This window comes from Aquila chrysaetos, chromosome 25, assembly GCF_900496995.4.
Source record: "Aquila chrysaetos chrysaetos chromosome 25, bAquChr1.4, whole genome shotgun sequence".
Lineage (NCBI taxonomy): Eukaryota > Metazoa > Chordata > Aves > Accipitriformes > Accipitridae > Aquila > Aquila chrysaetos.
Genome location: NC_044028.1, coordinates 15,678,649 through 15,697,228, shown reverse-complemented (window position 1 = coordinate 15,697,228; position 18,580 = coordinate 15,678,649). Strand labels below are relative to the sequence as shown.

The 18,580-nt window shown below is 38.1% G+C and overlaps 1 protein-coding gene across 13 annotated transcripts in view; it reads left to right on the top strand.

The window, feature by feature from the left end:
• The window catches only part of RBFOX1 (RNA binding fox-1 homolog 1), a 1,358,224-nt gene that overhangs the window by 617,758 nt on the left and 721,886 nt on the right, over positions 1–18,580 (top strand). Inside the window, exon 1 of one of the 13 annotated variants that reach the window (XM_030002530.1) lies at positions 15,723–16,060. The exons of 10 other annotated variants lie outside the window; for them this stretch is intronic. In XM_030002530.1, coding sequence (XP_029858390.1) covers positions 15,827–16,060 — 234 coding nt within the window. In that variant the 5' untranslated portion in view covers positions 15,723–15,826. Of the gene's footprint in view, positions 1–15,722; positions 16,061–16,239; positions 16,273–18,580 lie in introns of those variants that run through there. 2 more of the 13 variants (XM_030002531.1, XM_030002535.1) reach the window with 2 other exon arrangements.

The window sequence follows — 18,580 nt, the reverse complement described above, 5'->3', positions numbered from 1 at the left end:
TACAAGATGCCCTATGCTATTGGTCTTTTTACTGCAATGATTAACTTGAATGGTTTATGAGAAAAAGAAGAAAAACATATTTAGCAAAGATCTGAGGTAGAGTTAATTTGTCTACCTGTGGCACTGAGATGCGCTATTCAGATTTGTGGGTGCTGTGGACACCTTTATCAAAGTATTGATGAAGGCCTGTGGGAATGTAACAGTTTTAAACAAGTATTTTTAAGGAAAGACTCCAGAGTACTTTTTGTGTATTATACTATTTTTTCTGAGCAACTGAAAAATAAAGCAAAACAAAAGAATTATTTTACTTACATTTTTAAATGAAAGATGAATCTTACAGGATGGCCATACAATGTGAAATAATAAATGATAAAAGGTTTTCTTTAATGCGAGTAAAAATGTCATGACATCACCAGAATATATTGCAGAACAGGAAGAAATACAGCTCTCACACAGCATACTGATTAGCAGTGCTTCTATGGGTTTCTCCTGTAGGAATGAAGAATGTCTTTCCTCTTTTTGTCACATTTTGTTATATGTATATAAACACACACAAAGATATATAATGTAATATAAGTTTTTTCATCAAGAATGTCTGAGAACTGCATACCAGGCTGTAAACTGTTGAAATTTGTTCATTAAAAGTTCATGGTCTGTTGACCTTTTTTCCTTAAAGCGTCATATTAAGTACATTTCTTATCTCCGTTTTTCATGACACTGTTTAGCATATTTCTTATATAGAAGGGTGGCATTGCGTACCACAAAGACCTCGTTTAGCACTTGCAGACATAAGCAGAACGTGTTTAAAATGTTGCTATGCTCTCTAGTGGATAATTTAGTTATAAGTGTCTAAGAAATTAGTATCGACAACAGTTATAAATTTATATTTCACTTAACTGAAAGACCTACAGTAAGAAAAGTAAGACCTTCACTAGTAGAAGGGCTCTGCTGAAGTGTAGGTCTGTATCTATATGAAACAGCTCACAGATTTTGGTACACATATTTCATTTTTGCCACATTTAGGGAGAGTCCATGTTCTGCATCAGCTTTTTTAAAAGACTGTAATTTTCAGTCTACAGGCAGCAGGAGGATTTTGTCCTCAGCCGATCTCAGATCATGAGAGATGTCTGCTATTAGATGCCTCCTCCCTCCCTGCTTCTAAGGCAGTCTCTTTTTCTCTAAGCTGTTAAAAAGCAGATTTTAAAATGCACTTACCTCATCTTGGCCAACGTAACCCACAAGTTTGCTTTTATTAGTTTTCAGTGAAAACCTGTGATGAATTTAGTAAGATGCTCTGGAATTACTGTATTGCTTCTATCGTCCAAAGAAAGTCATGCTAGGTGCAATATAAGGCTCTCAAGAGGTGAGTGAAATATGAAATTATATGCCTTGTCTCTTTAAATATTCATGATTTAATCAGTTTCTTTTCCAAAATCAGTTTGTTGTGGTAGTATTTCTACTTCTGCCAATCACTGAATGGGATTCTCTTATTGGAATCGATAATCTTGCTTCTGTTCTCTGCTTTCCACTATCCTGTGGTGCGAACGCTTCTGATGAGCCGTAGCAATTGGCACAATTATAACTGAGCATTTCTATCCTTACTCTCAGTGAAAACTCAGCCATGATGGTTATTATTTTTTCACTCTATTGAATCACAGTGAACAGTGTGATTGTACTTTTTGTACTATTATTCTCTTTAGGATTAGGAAGCGAGCCTGTATTTGGCCCTTGTGTCTTCATTCTTATTTTGTTTAGTCTAGTCAAATCTTTGTGCTCTGGTCTGTGTTCTTCAGTCTTTAGGTAATTATTTTCTAACTCTTTTCTTGCCAGCTCAACAACTGTCACTGGTGGTATCATGCAGACTTCCTAGATAGTTCAGTAGCAATTTACACAGTGACTTACACTGTAATTCCAATTGTTCTCTCCTTTTCTTGACCTGACAGTAATTCTGGGTTGAAGGCATGTCATTTTTGCTTATTTGAGTCAATTCCAGCTGCATTAAATTTATTGAGCTTCTTATTATTTGAAGGTTTATACACTGGAATTGGCACAAGCAAAACCGTCTTTCCTGGGAAAACTTCATTTGCAGTGTTCTGGTATTGCTACCCAGTAGATTAGCTTCTTTGTTGTGGGTCTGGAAGAATTGTATATAAAGATGCCTAGAATGGTGGATCATTTTTCTAATGACCAGATAATTGGAGCAGCAGATTTCAACAAAACAACATCCTGTCCCATTTTGCAAGACAAGCCTATTGGTTTCATTCTTTATTGTAGCTGGTATTCCACCTTCTGTTGTCAAGTTCTCAACTGAAAAGCTGTGAAAACTTTTCCTCTTGTTTCAATGAATGTTTTCACAGACTTCCTAAATTCCACTTTCAGTTGATGCTACAGAAATGTAGCCATCTACATCTGTCTTTGCTTACAGGTGGATGGATAGTAGTTCAGTTGTTACTGAGTTGTGCCCATGCAAATGATTTCATATCTCCTTGGATATGGTAAAAATTATTCCATTTTGTGTAATTGTATTGGTCTTGATCAGTATATGGTATATGTTACATCAAGGCACTTGACTCTTGCTGTATTCTCATAGCTCTCAGATTCTAGATTTGGAGTAGATTTAGAAAGCTCTATCTTTTCAAGTCTTTGATGGAAATAAGTTTCCCTTCATACACATGCCAGCTACTTACTGCTTCAGGTGATTCAGCTATGACTATTCAGATACCTTTTTTTCTGTCTTTCTATTCTGTAAATACGCAATAAAATAGACTAGGAAATAGGAGAGAGAATCTACTTTTGCCTTTGGTGTTGTTTTTCTTTTCCTTGATTTTGGCATTTAGATAAGATTTAATTTAGTTTCAGGTTTCATGCCAGATTTCGAGGTAATGATGAGTTGTAATTTTACCCTTGTCATTTCATGCTTTCATAGTAACAGTATTAATTCTACATTTTCAATAAATACTGCATAGCTTTGCAGGTTAGAAAACAGTGCTCATACGGTTTATTTGCTTGGGGTGATATGTAGTTATAAAAATGTAAAGAAACACAAATACGGAAGATTCTGTTCTCTTTTAATATTGATAAGTCTTCTAAGGATGCAGATGGAGCAGCCATCTAAAAAATCTTGAAAGGAATTTGTTGAGAAATCTACATAGTAGTTGTGACACTTGTATGAGGAAGACATTTGCATTATGAAGAGCAGCTAAAGTCACTAACTGTGTGAGTGTTAGAATGGCAATAATAAAACTACCAGAGCAGAGTTGATGTGATGGTCAACTCTCTTCTCTAGATGTGTATGTTAATAAAAATAGATGAATCTTTAAGTGGTGTAGTGTTCCAAAAGTCATTCTACTCTGACTTCAAGTTTAATTAGTGAAATAATCTAAACCCCACAGTTCTTAGCATAATACAAAAAAGACTTAATGATGTGTGATGACTCACAAGAATACAGGAAATTGTCTTATCTTTTGTAAATTAAGTCTTACTCCTCCCATCTTATTAAAAGGTGATGCCACCTTGTTGTCAAAGCATTGGTAGTCAGAACCGTCCAACCTGTTTTTAAACAACTGATCTAAACAACTTCTGCAGAAAATATTACTAGCCATTGTTTTTGGCATTGGAATTAAAAAAAAAAATCTCTGTTGCTTTTGTATTTTCCAAATAATCACGATCAAAATGTGCTGTACTTGCTTGCCTATTGAGGATATTAAATATGTGTGTGTGTATAAATATATATGTAACGTTTATTCAGTGCAGCAGGTGTTCAGGGGAGAGAGAAGTAATTTGAACTGTGTAATGCAGTACACAGAATAGTAACAGTTTTCATTTCCTCTCCATCTCTCTGTCCCCAGTTTGTTCTTGCTGCAACATTAAGTCAAGCCTAGCGCTAGACTTCTGGGAAACTTGCTGTCTTTACTGCTTGGTTCTCTCAGCACCTGTCCTCACCCCATGTCCTTAGTGCTGTGTCTTTTACCTTTTGCGCTTGCTCTGTTAGGCTGTCTAGGGCAGCGAAGGCTGTCTGGAGTCTCATTGCTGCCTTTGACAAGTTCACACCTTAAAATACTAGGAATTCCCCCCACTTGCCACGATTTTCACTACTTAAGTTACTTACGGATGAATCTTATTTACGTAAGTCCTAACATACTATCTTTACCATCTTTTCTATCTCCTTGACTAACTGATACTGGCTCAGGTAAATAAGTCTTAGCTCTTATATGGAAAGGCAGAGAAAAGGATTGCAGGGAATGACTTTTTTAAATTCTGTAGAAACATCTGGTATCTGCTGCTACAGGTTCTGGGTCAGTTAGACTTCGCAAATAATACATGGACGGTAGCGCTATATCATAATGTTTTAATTTCTGAGAAGAAATTTGTTACTTTTCTACTCATGATCTGACGTGACTTGTTAGCAGTGACAGAATCCAGGATCTTCAACACTGTGCTAAGCAAGCAGTCCTGGATCCACTTGTTTGCAGGCATACAGCCCTCCATTCGTGTTGGAAATATGGCCTGTGGGGGCAGGTAAGGAAACAAGGAGAACATCCTGCAGCTGGACACCGGCTTCCCAGGGCAGCAGCAGGAAGTGATACAGAATTGATGGAATAACGGTACAGGGTATTTCTTTAAAAAGCCCCAGCAAATTTATTAGTTTGGGAACCTTTCTGTGATTTTTAGATATAAAAATATAAATATCACACATATATAAATGTATTTTATATATACATATATAGATAATCTCCTAAATCTTTGCTCTTTCTTTCTAACTTTCCCCTAGAGCGAGACACGACATACTTAAACTTTGAGTAATATTTTATTACAACATGATATAAAGTTGACTTGCAGTTTTATTATTACTGTAATTTTCATTCAAGATTTTATATCCACAAATTAACTTTATTCAGTTGAAGTCAATGCGGAATATGTTTCTGTGACTCACCTCCTGAATTATCACTATTTTCCTTCTCCGTTGTTCAAAGCGTGAATGCCATTTTGTTTTCCAGGTAAAATTAGCACTTAAACTAAAATGCTGTAAAAACACTATTATCTTCTGAATGGTGGGATTGAGGGTTTTGTTGAAGAGAAGTGAGGGGAGCAAAGGCCATGAAATTATCTGAACTGCAGAACATACTAGAAGTTGGTGGCATTTGGTGGGAACAATAATTTTAAAATCAGGAGGGGAAAAACAGTGATGCTAGAATGAAATTAGAAGTGCTGACTTTTCACGTGGTTTTAAAAAGAAGTCTGAACTCTGTGGAGCAGGGACATGAGCATAATATCCTGATGAAAGTGTAATTCAGTGTTTCCTTGTCTGGAAGAATGTCTTTCCTTTAGTGCCATCTTTAGCTCCATGTGCTACGTTGAGCAGAAACAGCCAGAGTGGCTCTTGGAAACACTGTTTCGTGTGCTGGGGAGTTCAGAGTATACACTCTCCTTGTTCTCGGTATTTCCACAAACATTACTGTTCTCTAGTGACCAGGACTGATTATGCTAGACGGAGGGAAGTGGAGCACATGGCTCTCTTTGACACAGGCCACCTCTTTATTAACTCTGTAAATAATGTATAGAAGCTATATATGCCTCCTCACTTGTGGCCTGATATCTTTATTCTATTGCCAGGTTAAAGAGCTCTCACTGTATAAGTAATGAGTTCTTTCATTTTCTGCCATTGAGAGTGAGGGAAGGATTCATAGCTTTGATGTCTGAAATTATACCCAAGAAATGAGAGTTAACGTTTCTCTCTCGCGGACAGACCTCTGCCTGCGCTGAGTGTTAGTCCTAAGAGGATCCCGGCAGCTGACTGCACTGAGCCCTGTGCTCGATCTACCTGCCAACATGTATCTGCCCAGTCTCATTCCTTATGTGCCAACTTTGTATCCAGGAGATTCTGTCATCCTCAAAATATTTGGTCTGTTTTCCCATATTGTCTGTATTTTAAGAAATTCAGACTGATTCACGTTCTTCCGGGCCAAATTTCTGGCACCCAGTTTCAAAGTTTTGTCTAGGGACACTTTCTTCAATGCTGCAGATGCAATTGCCACAGACACAAGGGATGAGTGCCAAAAAATCACCACGTAGTCATAGAAGGGTATTTTATCCATACTGCAGTTAGTACTGGGTTACTGTACAGGAGTGTGTGAGGCAGTGGGCACTCTGTCCCCTTGACCCACCAAAAATGTCCAGTATACCCAGGCACAGGGAGTGACGAAGCACCAGAATGCACAGTGTCCTCTTCCTGGTTTTCCATTTTGAAATTTATTTTCAAATAAATAATTTTCAACTGGCAGCCTGTCATCTCTGACCTGGTGCAAGGCAGAAAAGGGCTGTTCATGTAAGCTTTACATTGCTTTCTTTCAAGGGACAATGTAGCATGCATATGTTTTGATCTAAGGTTCATGCTATTGAGACAGAGAAATGAGAAGTGAAATACGTGATGAACTTGTTTTCATTGCCTCTAGGGAACAATATATGACAGCTTTGAGAAATCGTGTTTGGAAGAGTCATTATTGTGCCATCTGAATTAGTGAAATAAAAGTAAAGACTTTTTATTTTCTAACAGACTATTTTGACAGTGGTTGTCCAATAATAACTGTCACTTCAGTCACAAGGTCAGTAAGTTCATGTGTAAGTGTGAAAGCCTGTAACGCTTTTTTGATTAGTATTTTTCTTGTCCTACAGTTTTGGGTGGAACATTTGCAGTCTTCCAACCAGTAAATGCCAGAGTGCTTTGCTGTCATTAACAGTCCACTTTTGAATTCTTCAAGGAGAATTACTTGAGAAATGGCATAGAGTATGTCGTTGCTATTGTGAATATTGAAATTATCTCAAGCATGTTGTGGTTTTTTATGTGGGTACAAATAGTATTGTGAAGGGTAAGACTTACAAATGGGTAAGTCTGAGTTAGACAAAATTTCTTGAGTTTTTACTTACCAAGATCTGCTCTTGCTTTGTGTTCAGTTGTGCTTTGGAAGTATTAAAACATTGGAATGAGAATTCTGCTTACTAAACAAAACAACAAAAGTTTTGTTCTACTTACAGAGAAAAAAAATACAGCAAGCTTGGTTGTTGGTTTTGGGTTGTTTTTTTTTTTAATGAAAGCCCAGACAAAACGTGGTCACAGAGAAAACTTCAAAAATTATGAGTATCTACACTTCAAGTGACCTCAGTACAATTTACAGGTGTTCAGCAGGATAAACCAAATTCCCAAAATTCTGGTGTTCTAATTTATCTTTAAAAAGAACCCACAAAACAAATAGAACCCTATCTACGCATTTTTCTTCCTGACATACTTCCACTACTCAGTGATGAACAAGACATAAAGATGATCTGAGCCTGAGAGTTTAACCAGAAGTAAAAATACAGCAACGCATCCTGGTCCTCATACTTATTCAAGTTGTATTTTCCTTTAGAAAATTCTTTCATGTGCCAGTGGGATATCAGAGAGAGATAATGATCTGTTGAGTAGGAGCGATGAAGTAAGACTCTCAGTCAATAGATTTGCTCAAAATGCAAGCAAGTGAAATAATATATTGTCTGGTACAGCTGTTCAGTTACATATACATTGTACAAATCATTTCAAAGCTTATCCTATACACAAATGTTTGGGTTTGAGTATAGCATACCAGAAAGTAAATGTCGTTCATGTGTATTTTCAGGAATTTATGACAGGGAAAAGAATTGAATTTTACTTCAAAATTTTATTCTGAATCTCATAATAAATCTACTTAAAATTAAATGTATCCTATTAATGCTTAGCTCAGCATAACATTCTTGTAGAAGAATGCTATTTTAAAACCTAAGCTAAAAAGCATTTTCATCAGCAGAATATTGAGCTTCAATGAGAACTGAAAAATCTGATAAGTTGTTAGGTTTTTTTTAATAGTTCAAAAGAGAAAAACACCACTATTTTTTTCATTGTGAACCTTCCATTATATATTGCTTTGTCTGCTATAATGGCATATGTTGATGTAGTCAACTAGGTATTAAATAGTTCAGCTAAAAATGCATGGTAAATATTGACTCCTGAGAAGCTTGTACTTCTCAAGTAAGACTTAAATGACCCAGGTTTTTTTTTATTTCTTGACGCATTGTATGATATTGGCAGTAGCAAGAAATGTCTCCCTTAATAGTGGCATAATTTACTTTAAAGTTTTGTGTTTGTCAGAACCAGAAATATTTTGCCACCTTAGTGTTTTATCCATTTTCTAGAATCTTTTCATGATTTTTTACATACACAAAGACTGTGCTGTATGTAAGCTGTGCCATGGGTGTTTTTTATACACTGGTCATAAAAAAACTTGTCTGAAAATCTCCAGATTTATTAGGTGACTTGGAGTGCCATTGTATCCAATTAGTATTTATCTACCTTACAGAATAATTTCTCAGAAAGTATTTGCAATTTGAAAAATTATATATGTAATCATACAAGCTTTGGGGTAATTATATGTATATTTTAGTTATTCAGTACATTTAATTATGCTTTGTTATGAACTGTTTACAGCAGTTCTCACTAGGAGGGGGAGAGGAGAGAGGGAGGGCAAATGGAGCTGAATGTGGAGTAAAACCAAGGGAAATCTCATATTAAAGATTCACCAATGAATCTTTGCAGACTTTATGCAAATCCAGTGGGTATTTTGTGAAAGTGTTAATGAGTGTCACATCCTGATTACTGCAGATTTCCCCTTACATTTCCAACCGTACCAAATCCAATTGAAACTGCTAAAATTAACACCAGAAGTCCACAACAGTATGTCAGAAAAATGTGTGAAATTTGTTTTTAAAATATCGTGCCCTAATTATTCTTGGAAACATTATATATAGATGTTGATATAAAATATCCTGTATACATTCCCTGATGGATGACAAACTTAACATTGGTCCCTGTAAATCCTTCTAAAGGACCTTCTATTTCTGAGGTACTTTTTGCATCTCACTACAGAGAAAACCATATAATTTAACTGCCCTGGCACCGAAGCTCTTATTAGGAATCTACTTGTTTACCAGCAGCTACTAGGAGCAGCCCTTTTTGCTACAGCACGTGCTGGTCCTTGTGCTTTGTGTGAGGTCTGGCCTGTGATGTATGAAGTGACTCCAGACACATTGATTTAGTTAATCTCAAAAATTGCAATGAATGCAAAGTAAAAAATCAAAAAAACCCCAAACAAACAACTGTATGTTTCCCTTTACTTAAGAGTTATTGTCAGGGTTTTGAATGCTTCAGCCAGCTCACTTGCCTGTCTCCCTGTTACCTTTGCTTTTTGTTGTGTGGGCCATGTCTCCTCTGAACCCATCTCCTGTCTTTTGTGGGTTTTGAATTTTTTGAGGTGATTTCATGTTCCCTTTGCTGTTTTTACTCAGTCTGGCAAACCCATTCTGTCTTTAGAACTGGGCCAGGAAAGCCCTTGCAACTTGTGAAGAGATCTTCAATGTGTAAACATTTGAGGGGAGGGAGATTTTCATAACACCACTTTGGGGTGCCACTTATATGAAGGCATCTGGATATGATAGCAGGCCGTTGGTTATGTATCTTTTATTTAGCCTGTCTTTATCTGCCAGCTTACTGTATGCTGTTAATATAATTCTGAATGCCTGCATATATGACAAGTCATGACCATAATGAGCCTGTTTATTTCAAGATACGTAGTGGCATCGTTCATTTGCACATTAAAGGAAACTTTGCTGGAAGAAGACAAATCTGAGGCTACAAAAGCTTTGTGATTATTGTAATGCTAATCTGTATTCAATCGCATATATAAAGTGTCACATCTTGAATGCTTTAAAAAATTAATTAGTCAACTGTGTTGTGCCACAGATGAGCAGAAGCAAGTGGTTGCTTGCATCCACAAGCTGTGACATTCTCTGTGCCAACTTGACTTTAAAGGAGGGAAGGCCCACAGTAACTGAGCTGGAGGTGATCCCATCCCCTTCCTTTTACCTGATAGTGTACAAGGTTGTGGCATTTCTATGATTGTGTTATATTAAATGATGAAAGTATGTTTAAAGTATGTCAAGTGACAATCCCTACAGTGCTTTACATCCTATATTTCTAAAGATATTTAAATCTTCACATGCATTTTAGTAGGAAATACATATCATGCACCTAATGTTAGCGACAAAAGTATGACTGGGATGTTTTACAATATTGAGAGCAACTGCAAAGGTAAACAGGTTGAGTAAAAATTAATATAGCTGCTTGTCATTAACTAAGAATAAAAGATACGCATTTACCCAATTTCTCAACAGAATTGTACCTCCATATGCCCCGCAGTTTTGCACAGAGTGAGTGTTTCTTTGCCCACTTTCTGGGCCAAAAAATTTCTAGAAATGTCTAAGTAACCTACCCCTCATTCTTTTTATTTTCTCACATCACTGCCTGTACGTACAGGCAACATGTCAGACTCACACCTGTCTCATATGGGGTCATGCTCACTATGTTTTACTTGGGAAGTAAAGGTAGAGTGAAAGGTCCAAATTCAGACTCCTCTGAGTGTATATGCCTCAAAGGATGACAGGCAGAGGCCTCGGTGGCCCCTCAGTGACTTCCAGTTGTGGTCTTGGGACTGGAAAACGTTTTCCATTAACTGTATTTGGTGTTATCAGTAGCATTCAGAGGTCCTGTTCTGTGGAATAGGCTGTAGTTTATCATTTTGAAGGTATACCTCGCACAAAGTGATCTACAATGGCAACAATTGCAGTTCCAGGTTTTTTTAGATATTTTCAATCGTGTTTTTACATTTCCTCTTGCACTGGTATGGCGAGCACTGTCATATCTGTATTTTCTAGTCATGTGGCTCTTTAGACAAATTAAGCTTTTGCAGTTTTACTGAGGAAATGATTTGCGGTAATACTTTGTGAAGTAAAAAAAGATTGCAGAATTGGAAGATGCTTTGAATTCACAACACAGAAAAAAGTTGTGTTTTCTAAATGTTACTAAACAAAGAATTGTAATATGTGAATAACATCTAAAAGCAGATCCAGATTACCTTTGAAGGGAATATATAGTGGAGTGTTGCAAGTCCATGTTGCAGCTTTAACTAGTATTCCTTGTTCAAGCTGAAATATTATTTGCCTTACTAATGTAATATTTGTGAATAGTTTAGCATTTCAACAGTGTTGTGAATATGTATAGGCACATAACAGAATTATTTTGCTTCGAGACTTTTCAGAGACCTGCTTCTTCTTCGTGTTGGTAGATGCACTATTATCGTATGTTTCACGTTAAACATTGCAAGAACCTGAAAAAAATAGTTGATAGCCTTAAAGTGAATGCTTCTGATAACTGGTTTTTTGTGCTTTCCTTATACTGGAGAAAAACGAGATACATATTTTTTCCTTGATCTGATGCATCTTCAGAAACTTAGTTTTATTTTAGGTCCTTGGATAAGTAATTATTTTTTGAACATGACCTGCTAAGCAGCAGTGGCTCTGCACAAAATCACTATCCTGTGGAATATGCATTTGGGGCTCCTTTTAAGGGGGGGGGGGTGCATACAGGGATGACTTGTTATTAGTAGACAGCTTTCATAGCATTTATGCAAGAAACTTTTTTTGCAGCAAAGTTTGAAGTAACATTTATTAGATCAGTACTAGTTTAGTTGCATCAAAATTGCATAGAAATAATGTTCCTCTTACTATTTTACTGATAGCGCTTGATTTCTTATGCTTGTTTCTGAGTGAAATTAGGCATGATTTTGTTGTATAAAGATAGCAAATAAAATTTTGCATTTAATACTTTGCGAAGTTTTGCATTTAGCATTACAGTAAAAGTGTGAAAGTGCATGCCTTTGGACACTGACAACATATAAGTTACCTCATTTGTGAACTACAATAATTGTGTATATAGCCGAAACAATACTAGAACATTCAAGAGAGATTAGTGACATCAATTTCAATATACCTCCTTGAAAAAGACAACACCAACAAATAATGCAAAATGAAGCATATCAGATGGATATAATCACATTTACAAATTCTTTATAGATACTATTTGTGAGCAAGGGGTTAAAGAAAAAATACTGACATTTTGAATAGATAGAAAAATAATTTTTGAAAACTCATAGTACTTTGTGTCACTGATTCTTTTGAAGATCCCTTATGTAGGTCTAATGCTAAACCCACTTATTTTGGGGTACGCTTGTAATTAGTCTCATTGTGAAGTTAGCAATATTGTGGATGCTTGCAGGATCAGTCCCCTGGACAACATTTTAAATTCTGCTTGGTAGAGGAAAAACTTGTGTTTTCCGATTGCATTTCTTTCGACAGTTCAGGTTTAAAAATCCTTATCATTTAGATTCTCTCCAAAAGATTATATTTAGCATCAGTGTAACATTATGAATTCTCAGATTTACGTTTCCTTGAGCTTCGATTGCCTTGTTAGGATTGTGACATATGATTGATGTTGCGTTTCTTAACATGTCGGTCATCGCCCGTAGACTTGCACACTGTAACCATGAACCATTTTGGAATAAAACTGCAGCATGTTTATCATAAATCGCATGATACTTTTCCATCTGAATATGCTTCATTAGGCTTACCTTCTGTAGTACTACTGGATCATTAGATGGCATGTAGAAAGAAATCATTTCAGCAGTAGTCCGTCGGGCATGGAGAGCCCCCATGTGTTTGACATCTAAATGCATTAAAGATTAAACCACACTTCACTGTCCTGTGTAAAAAGTATTTTCAAAACTGTACGGGTATAGAATTACCTTCTGCTCACAATGCTACTTTTGGATTTTACCAATCTTCATTTTCCTTCAAAGATTATGTTGCTTTTTAATAGTTCCTGTAACACAGAAACTTAGTTCAAGAAATTAAGACTAAACCAATTACACACTGAAGATTTTCAGCTAGAAGCTTTCTAGTATAACACACATACCTTTGGATCAGTTTTAAAAAACTCAAGCCACACCATTCACTAAAAGGCGCCTACTTTACAGTTAGTTACTTTGGTCTATTTCTCTGTGAAGTAACTTTGTTAAGTGAAAAATTCAGAAGAAAAATGCTCCCTTTTTTAAGGAGAAAAGGATGTGTGGGCTTAAATAGTAACTAAACTTATTTTGAACTTCTGATATAACATGAGACATAATGTGATGACACTTTTCTACTATTCAATAAATTCTTTGAAAATGATTTCTTTGAAAATCTCAAGTAAAAAAGATAGAAATCTGGAATTACAGAAACTTCAATAGCCACTACCATCACAGTAATATTTCCATTAATTAATGTTTGTCCCTGCAAGTATAGTGGAAACAGCAAAGGTTAGAGAGATGCCTTCCCCGTGACAGTACGTATGTGTGTAAGAAAGTAATGACCAGGATCTCTAGTAGCTGAACCATAGCAAGAACCTGTTCTTCCCTGTTGCAATTTCCCACTCAAGCTTTTGCTCATCCCGCAGATCACTTCACAGGAAATTTAACTCTTGGTTTTGGTGTTGCTCCATAAACATTGTTGCTCCAGCGGGTATTGTTCCACACAAAGCTGCTGAAGTATCCGTGCTGTCAAACAAGGGGATGGCGTCCCAGATCAGGTTCTGCAAACCCCTGTACAATGATGCAAGGGCAAGCAGTGGCATCATTTGACCATGAGAGCATTTAAAGAATTTTATCTCTTGTTCATATGCGAGGTGGAAGAAACAATTAGAAGACAGAACAACAATCACAATTTAGAGTAAGTGGTGAAAAGGAATGTATAAATGTATACAGGTTTTTTTATCAACTTAATTCTATAGACTGAAATGGGACTTTACTATTCCTTCTCTCTCTCTTTTTTTTTTAAGTTGGATATAGAAATTCGGACTATTATTTTGATTGATCATCTGATTGTTGTCACAACTTTGTGAATGATGCAGCTTGTTCTGCAGCAATATGTTCTTTGCCAGTGCTTCCTCCCCCCGTATCTATTGCTAATGAGATAATTAATTAGTTTAAACTCTTTTTCATAACTTGAATAAAGAATTGCAATTTCTGAAGAACAGCACTGAGTACCACATGTAGCATCTGCCCGAATTGCTGGTCCTCTGGTTGAATGACCATATGTGCTGCAAAGGCTAGAAACAATGGGTCAGAGGTAATGGTAATGTTTCTTGACTGCTTTAACTCTAATTGACCTTGCCCTGGACAGGATATTTTTGTAAAACAGCAGTGACGATTGCTGCTGGTGCCGTTTGTAATGAACTTCTGAGCTTAATACTAAGAATGGGTGAAAATCAAAATCAGATTTAAGTAACAGAACTACAAGCCAACCCATAGTATTTTGCTGATTGTAAATTATAGGAGGTGGTGTTTTAGTAATTCCTTGGTTTTAGTTCAGCCATGTTGAGACACACAAGGTGGTTTAATTGGAAATTCTAGTATTTCAGTTCTGTAATGCTCGGAAACATATTAACTCTGTTTTAGTAGTTAGTGTTGATTCATTTTCAGAGCACTGTAGGGTCATTAATCCTCAGAGCCGTCCTGAGAAGTAAGAGATAGGAGATAGGCACTGTAAGTATTATTATTCTAATTTTACAAGTGGGAAAACTGAGGTGGTGAATAATTTGGTCAAGGCCACACAATAAGCCAATGTGAGCTCTGAGATTTGTTTTGGCTATTAGCCCAATGGTCAGGCCAGCCCTTGCAACATTCTACTTTTTAAATTATACATCTATGCCTTATTATTATTATGATGCCTTAATCGTCCCGTAGGCTGTCTAGGTAGATAATTTTATTTTCCCATCAGTTAATAAGCAGTATCCTTAGAATTTTTCACTTTAGTATAAGTGGTTATTTGTTTACAATTTATAACTCCGGTTGCATAAATAGATGTAATTTGAAATAACAACTTATTTGGTGGGGTATAAGCAATGCTTTTGTGTAGTGAAAGACGTAGGTTTTTAACGTCTACCTGAAAAGAACAGATTTTTTTTTTTTTCTCTGCTCCAGACATGGGTTAATTGCCACCGTCTCTTGTGGAAGTTGTTTAGGTTTTGCTTCAGTTCCAGCCAGTCTTTGTCTTAAGAATGACTTAGTCTGCAATATTGTTATTTTTAAACAACTTCAGAGTTTCACAAGAAATTAATCATCATTTAATCAAAACATTAACTGTTTTGGTTAAATATTTTATGTAACTAAACGTTAACTGTTTTGGTTACATAGGATTGATCAAACTCGTGAGGCCCTACAAACTTTAGTACCATGTCTAATATATTAATAAATATCTAATATTTCATATGTACATTAAGACGTTCCATAACTGGATTATCGAATGTAATCTGTTCTCCCTCTGCCCAGCCTCCTTTCCCGCACAGCTGTGGTTTTTAGTTAAGCCGGCGCGGAACTGCTCTTACCTACAACTAAACCAAGATGACTTCACTGAATGCATATGCTGCAAAGCCTATCAGGGATACAGCAAGGGGAAAAAAAAAAAAAAAAAAAAAGACACAGAAGGGCTTTAGCGTCTTGTAGCAGTGCGTATAGAGCGCAGCATATTGAAAGTCGTAAATACTGTCCCACAGACATTTTGAATAATGTAGGTATAGTGTAAGTAATTGGAAGCGCTTCCATTCTGCCTTCAGCCGTTTCCTTGCTCGCCGGTTGCAATGGGCTGTCGAGTGTGGGCTCCGAGGAGCGCGCAAGGTGCCCTACTCTGTCATGTGGGCCATATTTAACGCTCGAAGGAAGGAGGCAGGGACACGTGCGGCGGGGAGCGAGCGGGGCGGGCGCGGTGCTGCCGGCGGCCCGGGCAGCGGGGCGCAGTGCGAGGGAGGGAGCGAGCGGAGCCTGCCCCGGCAGAGCTGACCTTGAAGCCCTGCCGCCGCCAGCCCGCCCGTAGCCTTTCGGCGCGCGCCTAGTTGATGCTGTCCCGGGGCGGGGAGCTGCAGGTGTGCCAGCCCCCCCCGGCCGCCCCCGGGCGGCAGAGCCGGCCGGCGCCCGGCGCGGCCAGCCCGGCTGCGGCCGCGGGCAGGGGGGGGGCCGCTCACCGGGCTCCGCCGCTCCTCCCGGCTCCGCCCGGCGCGGAAGCGGGACGCGCTTCGCGGCCGACAATGAAATCTTGGCAGCTAATTGCAGGCGTGGGAGATGCCCTTCAGGTAAGGAGGAAGCAGGTTCGAAAGAATTTCAGCGCCCGGGGGGGGGGGGGGGGGGGGGGGGGCAAGGGGAGCCAGCCTCTGCCAGCGGCGGAGGGCGACCCGGAGCCCCCGGCTGGGACGCCGTGGTGGTGGGGCGAGTCGACAGGTTTGGCGGCTGTCGCTGTACAGCCGCCGTCGGTGACTTCGCAACGGGAATGCGGCGAGGTTCGCGTGTGCGTGGGGCTTCTGGGGGGGGTGCGGTTAGAGCGGGGCGCCGAGCCGCCGCCGGGCGAGCAGCCGGGAGCCGTGGGAGCGGCGGGCGGGTGGGCTGCCGGCTCGTCCGAGGGGTGGCGTGGGTCAACTGCCAGCACTGCCGGCCGGGCTGCGCTTCGCCTTCACCTTAGTTATCCGTGCCTACACTTAGGGCCGTGGTTATGTATATTGGTGTGCGCGGCACGGGTTTGTCTCTGTGAGGGAATACGCGAATGTGTGTGATGCTTACGGAAAATAAGGGGGGGGGGGGGGGGGGGTTATCTGTGCTTCCTCCGCGACTGGCCGAAGTTTATGTGAACTTCATCTTCAAAGAGCTCTTTAACTTTCTTTCGATGGGATACGTATTAGCATTTGTATGAAATATGGCAGGAATCTCATTAGAAATGGCTTTGTCAGATGAATTATTGCCTTTTAGTAGACAGTTTACAGGATTCTTGACCAAACTGCTGGCTTCTTTAACTTTAGGGTACCTGCGTATTATCAGTATGATATCGTGATGTTAGAAAACAATTGATAGGAGGATGTCAAAGTTTTATCACTGTACTTGTTAAAATACGTGGGATAAAACAACAGCAACGTTGTCTGAATAAATACAATTGAAACATGCAGATAAATTTGGCTAACGATCCATTTATATGTATATACGTTTAAAAACGCAGAAACAGAGTAGGAAAGACTGGGATTTAAAAATGCATATCAGTTGCTAGCTGGATATAATTGCAGAGTAATTTAAATATTTTGAATGACCTCAGCAATTTTCTCCCTTTAAGAAAACGACACACTTCAAAGTGTGGAAAAAACATTGAGGAGAGTAGGGAAAGTGGGTTTTGCTAGCTTTTAAAAAAGGAATCTCTTCCATACTCTAATAGGAGTATCATTTTTTTAAAGGACTTGCTGTCACATGTAGGAGACTATGGCACAGTCTAGTAGTGGAATGCTGGGCTCTGTGCATCTCAGACAGTAGCGGTTTGGCTAGCAGCTCAGGCACCATAAAATCACATTGCTTTCAGGACCGTACGTTAAATTCCACTTCAGGTATTTTATTTAGATGGATACGCAGGAATTTAGGAAGATCCGAAACAGTCTTTGTATTTGTCAGTTCTGTAGTGGTAAGGAATTTGGTCTCGATACAGAAGTAACCAGGATTGTGTAGGTATTAAAGAAAGAGTTCACAATTATTTTTGCTTATGAATTACTTAAAAAAAATGGCTTATGTACAGTACATTGATTTCATGTGTATTTCTAAAATGAAGTAACAGACATTTATAAAGTTTGAATGTCTTGATATTCTGTTCATAAATTAGAGCTTTTTTTCTTATACATTTAATATTCACGTTGTTGATCTCTTTTTTGAACGTGCAAATGAGGTTGACTTCTGAAAAGTGAGCAAAACTGCTATGAAGTAAACAGCGTTCCCTTGTCTACAGCAAGAACAGTAGCGGTATATGTTATCACCATTTTCATATTTGAATCATTGCATGGAAACAAAGTGGACTTTTGGTTTTGATCCTTTATAGGTGCTTCTCTGTGAGTGCATGTGTAGCGTGTCTGTCAATCATCAGTTTTACTTCCTTTAAACCTACGTATCTATTAGGGATTGTCTGTTTCAGAGTTTTTCTTCCTAAAGCAGTACCAAATTTCTTGGTATTTTCGATGTTGTAAACAAACAATATCTCACATTCCCATTGCCTTCCCTTTAATACGTGGGCAAGAAGTTATATTTAGTCCGTGCCATCTCAACATCCAATACACTGATACCTAGGCAAGTGTAAGTAGAATTGATTATACCCCTTTCCAAGCACAGTTTTAGAAAGATTGAGCTTCATGTTTTTACCTACTCCTACACAAATAAAAACTTGAAATCAGAATAACATAACAATGGATGGATGAAGCAACTTTATTATTATTATTTAGCAAGGTGTTATATTCACTCTTTCTAACTTCAAACCAGTTACTTCAGTAGTATCTTGATCATGGAATTGTTCGAATTTTTTTTGATAAAACTTTCACATAGGGTCTCAGTTTTGCTCATAAAGCACAAAACTTTTCCAGGAACAAGCAATAAATTGATTTATTTAGTGAAAAGCCTTCTGGTGTTCTAATGCTATAAAGGGTCCAGAAAAATGTCCTTAAGTACAATATTGGAAGTTTGGATTTTTTCTGTTGTCATGAAAAATATTGCTATTAAATCTTAATAAATTTTATTAAGATAACTATGTTAGAAATGGCTAATGAAGCATCAAACTGGAAAGGAGAAGGAAGAGAAAG